Genomic DNA, 14,413 nt, shown 5'->3' on the forward strand with positions numbered 1-14,413 from the left:
TATAAGATCATCCCATTGGATGATATTTTTAGATAGGGGATTCTGCCTGCTTGACTTGCGCAGATGGACTTACTCAGAATTTATGATGGTAAGTATTTATTTATTTTATTAAAATCCCATTTTGCTTTAAAAATGTTAAATTTGTGGCAGTTTACCCTTATAAACTACAAAGTAATATACAACAAGTGTAAACAGTCCCAAACCATGTGATTTTGTATAACCTGATCAAAAATTAAAAAAAAAAAACATTCCTTATAATTTAATTCCTTATTCGTTAATTACATATCAAATTAAATTATTCTCTTTTATTGCAGTAGCCTAAATTTCAAAAATTAAAAAAGTTGCCAATAAATAGCTTACAGGTTAACCACCTTAAATCTTAACAATTTGATATGAATCAGCTATATGCAAATTGAAATGCTAGGTATCTACTTCTCATTGGTAACTCCAAAATCCTATTATTAAAAGACATCAGTTTACAAATATTATGTTTTTCTGTATTATCTTTTCTCACCTTTTAGTTTTGTTCACCTGCAAGAGGAAAAAGAGAAGTTGTTTGAAGAAACGAAGTAGGTGCCATACTTTCATGATTTTTTTAGATTGAGAAATGTAGAGCTTGTAAATAATTGAAACCCCATATATGAAATTTTCATGGCAGTTTACTTTTCACTATTTTTGTGGTATGATCTGTAATGCTAAAATTAAACTATTGTGAATATTATTTTCATAGAACATCATAATTTGATTTGTAGAATGAATATGAATTCAAAATGTTCAGAAGTTGGTTGATTGCCAATACCGCCAAAAAAAAACCCCAAAAAAAAACACAGTATGAACATTTCCTGGTTAACACTAAGCAATGTTTTTTTTTTTTTAATTAGACAAAGTCTACCAGACTATTCTTGTAACAAATACCTAAGATTCCCTAACTTTGGTAATATTTTATTTCATGTATTTTTAGTAAGGCTTAGATAAAATTTTGTTAGGTTCATGTTGCTTTTGAATACTTGTAAAGCATTACTTCCCATGAAAGTCTAGTATTAGCTTCTTCTATATCATAGTTATGATATTTATATTGTTTTTGTAACATTCTAGTAAGAAATTAGAAGAGTTACAAGCAGCCAGGGACAGGGACCAGAAATATTACACAGATCAGATCAACAAACTTCAACAAGAAATACAGAGAAATAAACAGGTCTGTATTTCTGATATTTTAAGCCAAGTGCGGGTCCGGGTGTCAAAAGAATTGGCCTGCAGCAATGCTAAGCTTGTCTTAAAAAGAACTAAATAGTGCTCAGAACCCTGGCCGGGGGCTAGGGTGCTCTGCCCACAGAGCAACTGGGTTGTGTGCCCCAGTTGCGGGAATGGAGTAACCCTGGCATATTATATGCTTTGGTTGTCAGGCCATAATACGGAAAACTGACCGCAAACCATAGTGGTGGGGCATGTTGGGAAAATGCCACGTTCCTCACTCATTAAAAAACCCTTCCGTGGTATTCTTCCGGAGTAGGAACCATAGGGCTCTGCCACAGGAGGCTAAATTGCCGACCCTACCCATCTCTCCCTATTTGCAGTGGCAATCAAAGTTTGGCGACCCCATTATCTTTGTGTCCTATCACTTTTTCATGTCGTCATCATTTCATGTTCATTTTATCACCCATCTTATGTTCATCGCCTGAGTATAGCTGAAATATTGCTGCTGGGGCATTAAACCCCAATAATCAATAATCAATCAAACTGATATTTTAAATAATGAAAATATTGGTCTTAATGTCCATGTCTATCCTATTTGCTATTTAGTTTAAACTTATTCTTGATTAAATGTTGTGAATTTCAGTTAAAGAAGTTTAAAGAAATTAATTCATTTAGCAGTAAGCACAAGAACCTTAACTAAACAGAAATGATGTGATATCCTAATAAAATAATTTGAGAATGGCAGTTTAAAATTAATTTCAATGTCATTATTTGCCTAAATATTTATACCAAATCCATGATGGAATTATGATAAATTTTGTATAGTAGTAATACATGTAAAAGTATATGGTAATGCTACAATCTGCTATTTATTTCTTGATCATTATGTCAATCTTCAACATGTCGCCAAACAACATTTAGAAGCACAAATATTTTGTACTTAAACACTAGCACTTCATGTATAGTATAGGACTCCATTGTAAAATTTGCCATTGGTAAGTGTATCACTGACGTAGTGAATCAATTGATTTTCAGACTTTGGAAGAAAGCTATGGGTCATCGGATCAAACTATTAAGCACTTACAAAGTAAACTACAGACATTACAACAACAGGTATACTATAATCAATTACTTTAATCATATTAATATCTTAATGAATACAATTAGAAATTTCTTCTTGTAAAGAAAAAAAAACACTAAAAGTTCTCTATGTTGCTGTTTTTGATTTGTTCACTTATTGATTTTAATTACAAAAAATTAAAAAAAATATGAAAGTCTTTCTAAAATGGTACAACAGAAAATTTTTATGGAGTTTGAATTGTGTTTTTATATATAGTTCCAACAAAATGGCTATATGTAAAGTTAATGAAATTTCTACAGATTCTCAAACCCTGCCTATAGATGTTTAGCTGTCATTATTTACTAAGTTCATGAAAATAATGATTAGAAACAACTTATTTGAATATCTTTATCTGTTTTTCAGTAGTTTATGGCATCCATATACATTCACTATTTGGCGAGTTTGTCAAAAAAAAAAAACAAAGATGTTTTTAACTTGATACAGTTTACAAAAATTTCAGTAAAGGAGTACTATTATTTATATTGTTACAGATTGATGCATCAGATATTGTAAATAGTCAAAAGGTAAAAGAATGCTCTAATAAGTATGAACACCAAGTGGAAGATCTCCGACAAGAAGTAGCCAGTTTACAACAACAAAAAGATGACCTCACCACTCAATTAGAGGTACACAGTTTGCTTTAAGTCAATATTGTACTGATATTTTTGCATGTCTGTCTTTTGGTTTGGCAATATATTGTCATTAAATAACTCAAAAATACTGTGATATTGATTATTCTTAGGATAATGATTGTCTTACATGGCTTTAAGTTATCTTTTGGTTTTATACCTCATCACACCAAGTGGTGAAGTATTATGTGATATAGAAAAAAAGTCACATATCTGTCAGCCTGTCTGTCCCTCATTCAGTTTACAGATGATAACTTTAGAAGATATTGAAGGATCTTTTTCAGACTTTGTATAGTTATTGAGTATCATAAAATACAGTTTTGAATTTCAGTTTGAAAGAATTACTTACACAAAAGCCATTTTAAGTTGTTTTTATCTTCTCTGCAATGTATGGGATATCATTTGATGTCCCATTAGATACCCTATTTTTATTGTTTTTTTCCTAATATGTTGCTCTTGAAGGAATTTTAACTCAGCAATAAAAGAATGGGCATAAACCAGATTTTTTTTTTTCAGATTATTTGTCTAATGTCGGAAAACATGAGCTACTATCTACATTGTTGTTTTTGCAAGTTCCTTTGTACACATTCCATACATTTCATCATAGTGAAATTGAAGCCAACTGAAAATAACTTTTTGGGGTTTTCAGGTCCTCCCTCCTCTCTTTTTAGAGGGCCTCAGTACCCATTTTTTATTACCATATCAATAAGATAAAAGTAAAAATAACCTTCCTCATATTTTTTCTGGCTATGAACAAAGCCAACAAATCATTATTACTTTTTTAGTATAAAGAATTGCCTCGCTTTCTCATTTGTTTTCATGATAAAAAGTTTGAGAATCAAGTAAATGTAATTAACTTTGGAATTTAATTAACTTAGTACTGTGATGTTTAAATATTTATATAAAAGTATTGTATTGTTGAGTATAAGTTATGAAAATGACATAACTTAGGCCCAATTTTGGTTTAATTTTACAATTTTTAAAAAAGACTGAATAAGTTAAAGTGTAACTTTTCGATTTACATACTAGCCCTACAAGCTTGTCAGTCTTGCAACTAACAACAAAAACTTTGAACATAAGGTTGCATAGAATATTGGAATACTTGCCCTTTGTAGCAATATTCCTATTCTTATATTGTATCAAAAGCAGAACTTTTTAAGAAATTCTCTCACCATCATGTACATTGAAATCTGTCTAAACCAAACTGGAGTCAAACTGAATTCTTTCTCCTGTAGGTCTCCTATAGTATGATAGTTTGTAAGCATTATGAACCTTTTACTTAAACTGGATAAAACTTTCAGTCTGAAAGTGATTCTGTATAGTTAGAACAGGTTTCATATGGTATGAACATTGAATTATTAAAATAGGAAAACAAAGTATTCTGTTGCATTTTTAGGCCAGTAAGACAGCCAATCAAGAGACATTAGATCAGCTGTATGCATTACAACAAGAACGAGAAAGTCAAATACAACAATGGCAGGAAATAAATAAGGTAAAAGGAATTATTTACCGTAAACATCAATTCTACCATAATTTAACTGCCATTATCTCAAAGTCACATTGCACAGGATGAAAAAAATCAAGATATTTGTTTTTGACTCAAATAAATAGTGGAAGTTTTAATAGAATATTAAAGTTGTGTTACTTAAATTAATGTTGTTCCTTGTCATTCTTTTCTTGTTTGTGCCCTTTTCGAGAAAAAAAAATATATGAATGGGGTCTAAAACATAAATGACTCAAAATTAATTTGTCAGAAATGATGTATGTAATTTGAGAGTAATTGCATAGAGGTGCAGAGTGAGGATTCTAGAATGTCTTGCATAACATCACACAAAAGTGCATCGTCAGCCAAGTTGTTATTTGACTACAAGCAGCTCCTTCCCTCATCAGCAAAGCCTAAAATCATTTTAATTATTGTATGTTGTGTTCTCATTTATCACCTAGTGGTCGTTTTCACAAAAAAATGTAAGTTATAACGTCACAATACTTTGATCTGTTATGATGTCAGAACCTAGGACTAATTATACAATTATAATTTTTTTGTGAAAAGTACTGTTGTTTCTTATTTTCGCTTATGGATGATTAACTTACCAGGTTGCAGAGAAAAGAAAGTCGATGCTAGATGAGTTGGCAAACAAGTACCAGAGAGATGCTGCTAGTCACCAGGAGAAGTTAAGACAGATGGAGGAAGAGCAGGAGGCTGAAGTCAAATCTTTACAAGAAAAACTTACTCAGGAACATGTATGTATATTAGTACTTACTCAGGAGCCTGTGTGTATATTTATACTTACCTCATGTATGTATGAATAATACTTACTCTTAATAGTTACAGGATTAATCTTGCATGAACCAATTATCAGAAAAAGATAAGTTATAGGTTCAATCATTTTTTGTCCTGAATCATATCATGCTTTCAAAGTGTCTTGCTGCAAGATCGATGCTACATCTGTTTAAATGGCATATCTATTTTAATATGATAATATTCTTTCCTGTAGTTTGTAGTGATCACTTATGAATATATCATTTCTGAATTAATTCCCCTATGGCAGTAGAAAATATACTACCTTATGTTTTGCAGAAAAAGGTATCAGAATTTGAGAAGATGAAAAACCATTTTGAAGAGTTAAAACAACAAGTGACAAGTTTAGAGGAAGCAAAAGGATGGTTAGAGAGAAGTTTAAAAAAAACTGAGGTAGGAGAATTCAAATATTTTCCCTCCATTTATCATTTCAATTACAATCAAAATTGTTTGTTGAGTCTTTTAGTTGTCTTTTAGTGGTTATCTGTGATTAACAAGAGAATGTAACCATCCTTCCAATAGCTAATAAGATTTAAAATTGATATTGGAATATGAAACCCATAATAGTAGCTGATAAGAGTCCATCATAGGTCTTTTGTATGTAATTCTACTAATGAATTTGTTATGGTATTTTGCTGTTTGTCCATCCATCTATCTACATTTTATATGACAACTAAGAACCACTTTAGGTATTGGCTTTGAATTATTTTTTTGGTACCATGTTTGCCTAGTTGGAAGGAAGCTCCTGTTTTTTTTTTTACAGATTTTGTAATATTTCTTTCCAAAAAATATAGGGAATTTTAATACATATACATGTACCAAAAATTGGTGTAATATTATGCTTAACTGCAACTGTTAATTTTTAAAATATTTCACAGTCAGCGTTATGTACAAATTCACTGAAAAAGAAAATTTTAAGAATTGTCAAGAAAAAAATTACAGCTATGATTGTAAACCCAAAAATTTAAGGACAAATCCTTTAAAACATGTTTGAAACTCTCCCTTTCAGAAATTCTTTAAATCATGTTTGGAACTTGCCCTTTGGAAAATTCTTTAAAACATGTTTGAAACTCTCCTTTTTGAAATTTCTTTAAAACATGTTTTGACTGTTAATTTTGTTGGCCATAGTGAATGATCTTTTTTAAAGCTTTTGTGATATATGTAATATGTTTTATTTTATTTCCTTTAAATATTCTTATAGGAACAACTTTCTGTGCTGAAAGAGGAGAAAGAAACTGAAATGAAAGAGATATTAGAAAAGCACAGAACTGAATTTGCAACTTTAGAAGAGAATTATGACAAAGAGAAACAAAGTTTTACAGAAAAGCATCAGGAAGAGATAAAGGTTGTTTATTTGTCAAAGCTATATAGACAACCAGAAGTTATTTGAGTGTACATGTATTTCATATAAGGTGTATCTTAATATCCATCAATACTTAAAAGATCATACTGTAACCCAGAAAAGTATCTCACTGTCTTTTTTTGTTGTTTCTGTGATCAATCTACTTTTTTTACACAGTTTAAAATGTATTATAATACACTACATTTCCTATAAAAAAATTGCAACAACAAAAAATTTACAGCTAGAAGTAATAAGTGCTGTATCATCACCCCCAATGAAGTTTGAGGGTGTATATAGGTTTTACCGTCTGTCTGTCTGTTCATCCTTCTGTCCAAAGTATTTTCTGAGCAGCTCGTAGCATTGTAATGAAACTTTCGGGGATGCAATATAACCACATGGAATTGTGCATATTGTCAGGAATTTATGTTTGCATAAAAATAATAGAAATAAAAGCTGTCGGACTATTCAGTAAAACTTTGTCTGATGCATTGTCCACAACTCCTAGTCAACTATTTGCAGGATCATGAAACCTAATGGGGTGTTAAATTACCTTATTGGGATGTGACTTTTGTCAAGAATTTATGTTTGAACAAAAATTGGAGAAATGATGACCATTGGAACTTACACCTTTTTTCAGCAAAACTTGGTCTGATGCATTACCCATAACTCCTTCTTAACAACTTGCAAGATTGTTATGAAACTCAGTGGAGTGTTAGATTACCATATGGAGATCTGCATATTGTCAGGAATTAGTCATATTCTGTTATTTTGTTCTCAACAAATATACTTCTGATTGCTGTTTGGAGTTGGGTGTTTTAGAAATGGCAGCAAATTGTGTGTCAAAAGTCTGTAGTCTATCCACCATAAAAATTGTGTCCCATATGAATCATATGTCCACATTGGTCCCCAAATATACTGGGTTCAACAGGCTGTGGGGGATTAGTCCCATTAAGGACATTGTCTAGTTGTGTTAAAAATGAGTATCATTAAACGGTTATCTTTAGATTATGGTCAGACTCTGTTAGATGACATGTCTGAGTTCAGATTCCTGTTCTTTTATTATTTAATTGGATATCATCAGAGTTGTTTCCAGTCTTGATTCTGCCTCTGTTCCTTGTCAAAACGTTGGATGGGGACATCAAAAATATTTCTCCCAATATATTTGCCGTGTGTTAAAACTGAAAATATCCTTAGAATTTATATTCATATGGTAGACTTAAATGATAATGTGTATTACTTTGTTTTAGGACTGTTTAGAAAAGGAGACATTGCTACAAACAGAATTAGAAGACCAAAAAATACAAGTAGAAAAATTGAATCAGGTACTGTACATGTATACTAATACTGTACATGTGTACTAATAAACTAGAGTGATAATAACAGTTTATTATAATTATTCATTAAAAATGTTATGGTACAAATTGTAATTTTTTCCAGTAGAAAGTCCAAACAAATAATTTAAAGTAAATCTGGGTATGATATTTGGCAATTAAATGACAGTTCAGTAACTAACACATCCTTTATATTACTAAAATAAAAGCATCATTGTTAGGTGTTGGTTCATTGAGATGCACAGGAAAAAAGTAGAGAAAACCCAAATTTGAGGAAGCATTTTCTGATACCTAATATATAAATATTTGACAAGAAGAAAAGAAAAATCATTTTCTTACCTCTAAGATTTTATCTGTAGCAAATCAAAGATGGAGAAGATGAAAAGAAAATTCATGAAAAGAAAGGTTTAAAAACAGTAAGTGATGGATATGTATTAGGTTTATTTTCATGAGCATTTTTTATCTGTGTCTTTGTAGAGTATTCTTACTAAGCAGAGAGGAACATAAATGTATTTATTATAAAGTTTACATTTAAAGTCTATTTAATTGATTATATAGACCAAATATATCCGTGGTCTTTTAGTAAAGAATTTGTGTTATTATATATTATAATTTTCATTAAAATGCATTAGTTAAATTCTTCTTATCTTGCTAACAAGTTAATAAGTAACAAAAGTACAGTGTAAAATGTCTAAACTGAACCCCTTGTGAACATTTAAATAGGTTCAGTTTAGACAGGTATTTGATTTACCGAGGTTCAAAATATATCTTAATTAATGCAAAGGGACTTCAAAAAATGTCTGGGTTAGACAGGTTTTTAGTTTATTCATGGTTTGGTTTAGACAAGTTTTTAGTTTATTCAGGGTTTGGTTTAGACAGGTTTTTATTTATTCAGGGTTTGGTTTAGACAAGTTTTTAGTTTATTCAGGGTTTGGTTTAGACAAGTTTTTAGTTTATTCAGGGTTTGTTTTGGACAGGTTTTTAGATTATTCAGGGTTTGGTTTAGACATGTTTTTAGTTTATTCAGGGTTTGGTTTAGACAAGTTTTTAGTTTATTCAGGGTTTGGTTTAGACAGGTTTTTCAGTTATTCAGGTTTGGTTTAGACATGTTTTTAGTTTATTCAGGGTTTGGTTTAGACAAGTTTTTAGTTTATTCAGGGTTTGGTTTAGACAGGTTTTTCAGTTATTCAGGGTTTGGTTTAGACAAGTTTTTAGTTATTCAGGGTTTGGTTTAGACAGGTTTTTAGTTTATTCAGGGTTTGGTTTAGACAAGTTTTTAGATTATTCAGGGTTTGGTTTAGACAAGTTTTTAGTTTATTCAGGGTTTGATTAAGACAAGTTTTTAGATTATTCAGGATTTGGTTTAGACAGGTTTTACTGTAGTTCTAATAGATATTAACTTAAACTTCTGACTGTTTTTGGCTGGTGCAAGATAGACCTGTATAAAGTTGAAAGCATGATTTACATGTGTATTTTCTTGTAAAATTAGCTTAAAGATCTGAAAAGGCAGCTACACTCAGAAAGAAAAAGAGCAGAGAAATTACAAGACAAACTACAGGAGGTTTTAACAGATACAAAACACAACAAAAGTAAGTTTCATGTTTACCTTGTATCATCCCCTTATAGTAAGACTTTCTTTCAATAGTAGTCATTTATTTAACAATTTTGCTTTTATTTGCTCTAGTCTTGTCGAAGACCTATACTTGAAATTGTTTCAGATACTGCTTAATTTATTCAAAAAGTTTTCATGGTTGTTAGAAACTGATGTATGTTATGAAAATTTGGTAATTTTTTTGCTGTTCAGTATCTGATGTTTTAAATTTTGAATATTTTTCATATTTTAATTTTTTTTGTACATGTATTTATATTGAGAGTAGAAATAAATCAACATTTCTGAACAATTTTTACATTTTGGCATAGTAATATTTTTGTTATTAAACATCTCACTTAGAGCTACAGTAAATTTTCCTGAGAGGCTGTCTGAAAAGTAAGCATCTCTGGTCCTCTTGTACACCTGTTTGTCTGAGTTCTAAAATCTTATCTTGTTTTGGTCAATGCAAAATTGATTAAACATTTCATTATTTGTTGTGGGTCAAATAAGCAGGACACAAATACTAGACATCAACTGAATGCATGGGGAATAGATTGTATTGTTAACATAATGATTAATGATGTTGTGACAGTATCAATGATTACCACATGAATAGATTTTAATTACAATAAATGCATTTTAAGGGTCATTCTCAGGTAAATCTTCACCATGTATATATTCTGAGAGGCATGGATTTCTTCCTTCAGTATATACTTATGAGTTAAGACTTGAAAATTTGAAGTTACCATAACCTGCTCTGCATGGTTGTAGTTTTGAATGTTTAAAAAGGTTAAAAATAAAACATTTGAGAAATTAATGCATCATTTAGTTTTTGTGTCAACATCTACAAATGTTGATGGTGTCCACAAAAGAGTTAATGATTTATCAATAGTCAAACTTTATGGTAGGTCATTAATATTTAGTATGTAGGTGTAATTTTCCATGTTTTAACTCTAAATGATACTGACGTTATGCTACAGCACCTCTGTCATGGTCTGTTGACTCTGAGCTTTGATACAAATTTTATAAATCAAAATAATGGGAATAACTTCTTAGTATATCTCTAACAGGCAAGATATATATCTCTGTTACAATACTTCTTATAGTTATACAGTCCAACTTCTCTGGCTTGAACTCAGATGACTCAAACACCCAGGATTTTTCGAATACAATTTAAAGGATCAAACTTTTCTCCTAAATAATCAATATAAATAACCTTGGATTTATCAAACTTAGATTTCTCGAACACTTAAACTGTCAGTCTGTTTGGTAATAAATCTTTGAGAATAACCCTTACTAACTCGAACTCGTCAGTCAATTTGTCAGCTTTGGTCATAACAGGTGTGAGAAACTGAAACCATATCATTATTCAAAGTGTCATTTTAGTTAAGTACAGGTAATATTTAAGTCATCACTAATCATTAGGTAGTTTTAATCTAATTGCACAGATTGAAGTTCAAGAATGTTCTGAAGTCGACATAATGAAGGATTCAAAGAAAATTAAATGAAAACAAATTATTGACCAATGAACTCAAACTCTGAAAGTATTTTTATCAACATAACCTTCCGAAAGCAAATTAAAAATATCCGTGATGTAACCAAAATTTGGCTAGGAAGCAAGCAATTTCTAATTATAAAGTCAGACTCAGACGAGCAGCAAAAAAATATACGAACTTCAATTACTCGAACTCCTAATAACCTGAACACATTTCAATGGTCCCTTGGAGTTCAAGCTACCAAATTTTGACTGCAGTTATATTTGAGATATGTGATGAATCTAGAATTTCTATGTCCTTGTGAAATATTGGCATGACTATATATAGTTATACCTTTGTCCATTTTTCCTATCATTGTTCAGGCCTCAGTGTCACACAAATGAGAAAAGGAACTTAATATCCTTAACTGTTTGTGACATCATAAAGGATTGAAGTTACCATGGAAGTTGAGAATATTCTCAGACCTAAGTATTTTAAAGTTGAGTGGTGTCCAGGCCTTCACTTCCCCCTCCCTCAGTGCTTACAGATTTTAAGCTGATTCTTTGTATATGAGTATCTTGATGGGTTACACTCAACCCAATTTCTTTACAGATGAGTTTTTGATAAGACATTTAAGATAAAAAGGTAAGCACATGTACAACGAACTCTATTGTCAACATAACAATATGATATCAAGTCACAAACTAAGTTAGGAAAGTTTGGTCCTTCATACTTGATTATTTTTGATATAATGGCAGATCATGTTTTTGTTTTATTGCTGATATAGCCCTTCAGAGGCAGATCCAGAGATTCTCAAAAGGGGGCCCCTGACTTGCCTAAGAGGGGACCGGCTTTGTCTTGGCTCAGTGATTTCCTATATAATCAACCAAATTTTTCTGACCTAAAGGGGTGCCCTTTTTAGAATAGTTTTCCCTTTTGTATTTTTTATCAGAGAAGTGTGCTTTTGTATTATTGTATTGCTTTGAAATGTAATTCTGTTCATTAATATGTATTACATACCTGTATTGTTTATCAAACAGCTTGTAAAATAAACTGCATGTTAACCTTATATTATACACCAGATATTAAGTGACCTATGCTACAAGGTGAATGCTTTTACCTTGTAGGACTAGTCTTGTTAAAGACAGAAGGTGTTGCAAGTCTTAGTTTGAGGATTTCTAAGAAGCAACATAACCAACAGTGTTCTAGGATACCACTTTCCCCTCACTAGGGGCAAGTGCAATTTTTGTATGGGAAAGTTGTTTACTATGATCCACTTTCCTTTTGGCAAGTAGAAAAGTTGAATTTTTGGAAGGATTTGTTAACATTGGGAAGCAAATTTCAAATGTGGGAAAGTTTTCCCGTTGAAACCTAATTTTTTTTTTAAATCCCAGAACACTGCAGCCATTGCCATGTTTTAATTGTAAATCTTTCATTAAATCTGATCTCATGAACAAGGCTACTAACTATAGTTCTTACTAGACATTTAAGGGCAGGTAGATGTATTACAATTTAACATGTCAACTGTCTAGAAGTAGTTACATTAACTTCAAATATTTTATGGTTTTGTGCATTTTATTTCATTATATTTTATTCATTAATTTTTTTTATATTTTCCAGCTATTTGAAACATTTCATAGAAGTACATGTAGTATACTACATTCTACTGATGTTATTATGATTATTGACTTAAACTGTTGTTTTCTGTTATTATAAATCATGTCAATTTTTCGAATGTTTGAATGCTGTTTGGACGTTAAACCCCAACAATCAATCAATCAATCTAATGTTTGAATGTTTTGATTGTAGGTGTGGAGGAGTTGTTGAGCTCTGTTGATAGGAATGATTCAGTAATGGAGGACAGAAGGTAATATACTTGTAGTGCTACCTTTGTTATGATTTTCTGTATTATATAGAATCTAATTTGGTACAGAAAATTAAACAAAAAATCATAAAAAAATAAATGCTACACTCAGAGACTTACTTAGAGACTTTCAGTAACTGTGAGCATTCTTTCAGTGGGTATCTCATTCTGTCTATATGTTATATGATGGAGAGAATTGAGTATGCTATTGAATGAATTTTATTGTGTATTTGTTTTTTTTTTTTTTTGTTTGAGCTATTTTTTTACTTACATTAAAAGGGATGGTTAAGTCCTTATGAAACTAGTTTATCCCCATCGCAGGTTTCATACACCAGTCCACAGTCAAAAATGTGTCTTTGTGTCATTATATTACTTTTTAGTATGAGATATTGTCATGGTTTTATTACTCTTGTTGTCAGGGCCTTTCAGAAACTTGTATAATTGTGTGTGTACACTTGTTGACCTTATGGTAACCTCTTGGGTGTTTGCTGTTGGATTTAAGTTACACACTGTTGCATTTGTTGTGTTTCACCGTATCTGTTCCTTTTTTACCGTAATACATACCAAACAGCAGTCATAGGGTCTAATATGGAAGACAGAAGTCTTTTTTTTGTTGAAGATGCTGTTTGTTCTCAAAGCAAATAGTTTTTGCAACCTTCTTTACATTCATGCTCATTACAAAGTTAAATAAAGCCATTTTCAATGTGAATTGAAAAAAAAATATTGCCTTCAAATATGACCACAGTTATTATGTTCAGTGTGGCGATATACCTTTCTGTTTTTGCTCTTGCTAATTTTCTACTATAATTAAATTAATTTTAAGTAAATTAAATTCTCTTATTCAGTATATTATTCAATTGAGGCTTTTAAGAAACATGTGTTTTAGGACACTGTTTAATAATTTACATAACATTCTTTCTATGACCTTTTATAGGTCTTGTAAGTCTTATCACATTACCTTGGGAATTACTGGTATCATAATGAGTCTCTAAGTCCCATTCAAATGCATAGGAAGTGATTGACTATGATCTTGTTAGTAAAAACCTCCTATGAAAAATCTGATGATAAAAAAATATGAAGTTTGATTACTTCTACACTATAATGAGTTTGGTTATAAAACAAAATAGAAGATTGTGGTATCTGTGCATCATATTGATGTACCAGGTAGAACCAAACTAAGTATATATCAGCATTCTATTTTGAATGCTTTCAATGGTAGAAATTCCTGATCAGTGAGACTTACAAGCAGTATGGTAGAAAAGTAGTTAATGGTTTAATACATATAAATATGCATGACACCTATAGCTAATCTTGTTTTTTTTCTATTTTTCATTCCAGTTCAGTGTCATCATGGAACACTGGGTACAGTCAGGCAAATACAAGTGTTGTTAGCTCACCACAGGTACTCATTTATATATTTTATACTTTTTTTTCTTTAAGTACTATTTCTAATTAAACACAAACAGAAATGGATATATTCTTATTTATGTTGGTCTTTACAGGGATTGAATTTAAGAAATATTTCACCTAGCTAAATTTTGCAAGTACATGTACCAAAAAATTCCATT

At 30.8% G+C, this 14,413-nt stretch overlaps 1 protein-coding gene across 1 annotated transcript in view; it reads left to right on the top strand.

The window, feature by feature from the left end:
* The window catches only part of LOC148629191 (GRIP1-associated protein 1-like), a 55,894-nt gene that overhangs the window by 14,896 nt on the left and 26,585 nt on the right, over positions 1–14,413 (top strand). Inside the window, exons 12-24 of the mRNA XM_088545799.1 lie at positions 522–569; positions 1,096–1,195; positions 2,230–2,307; positions 2,806–2,940; positions 4,340–4,435; positions 5,038–5,184; positions 5,522–5,635; positions 6,444–6,587; positions 7,832–7,906; positions 8,275–8,331; positions 9,405–9,504; positions 12,791–12,848; positions 14,184–14,247. Coding sequence (XP_088401925.1) covers positions 522–569; positions 1,096–1,195; positions 2,230–2,307; positions 2,806–2,940; positions 4,340–4,435; positions 5,038–5,184; positions 5,522–5,635; positions 6,444–6,587; positions 7,832–7,906; positions 8,275–8,331; positions 9,405–9,504; positions 12,791–12,848; positions 14,184–14,247 — 1,216 coding nt within the window. The remainder of the gene's footprint in view (positions 1–521; positions 570–1,095; positions 1,196–2,229; positions 2,308–2,805; positions 2,941–4,339; positions 4,436–5,037; positions 5,185–5,521; positions 5,636–6,443; positions 6,588–7,831; positions 7,907–8,274; positions 8,332–9,404; positions 9,505–12,790; positions 12,849–14,183; positions 14,248–14,413) is intronic.

Source organism: Perna viridis, chromosome 1 (genome assembly GCF_037379345.1).
Source record: "Perna viridis isolate PV_CMFRI_1.1 ecotype Kerala chromosome 1, ASM3737934v1, whole genome shotgun sequence".
In the NCBI taxonomy this organism is placed as follows: Eukaryota; Metazoa; Mollusca; class Bivalvia; order Mytilida; family Mytilidae; genus Perna; species Perna viridis.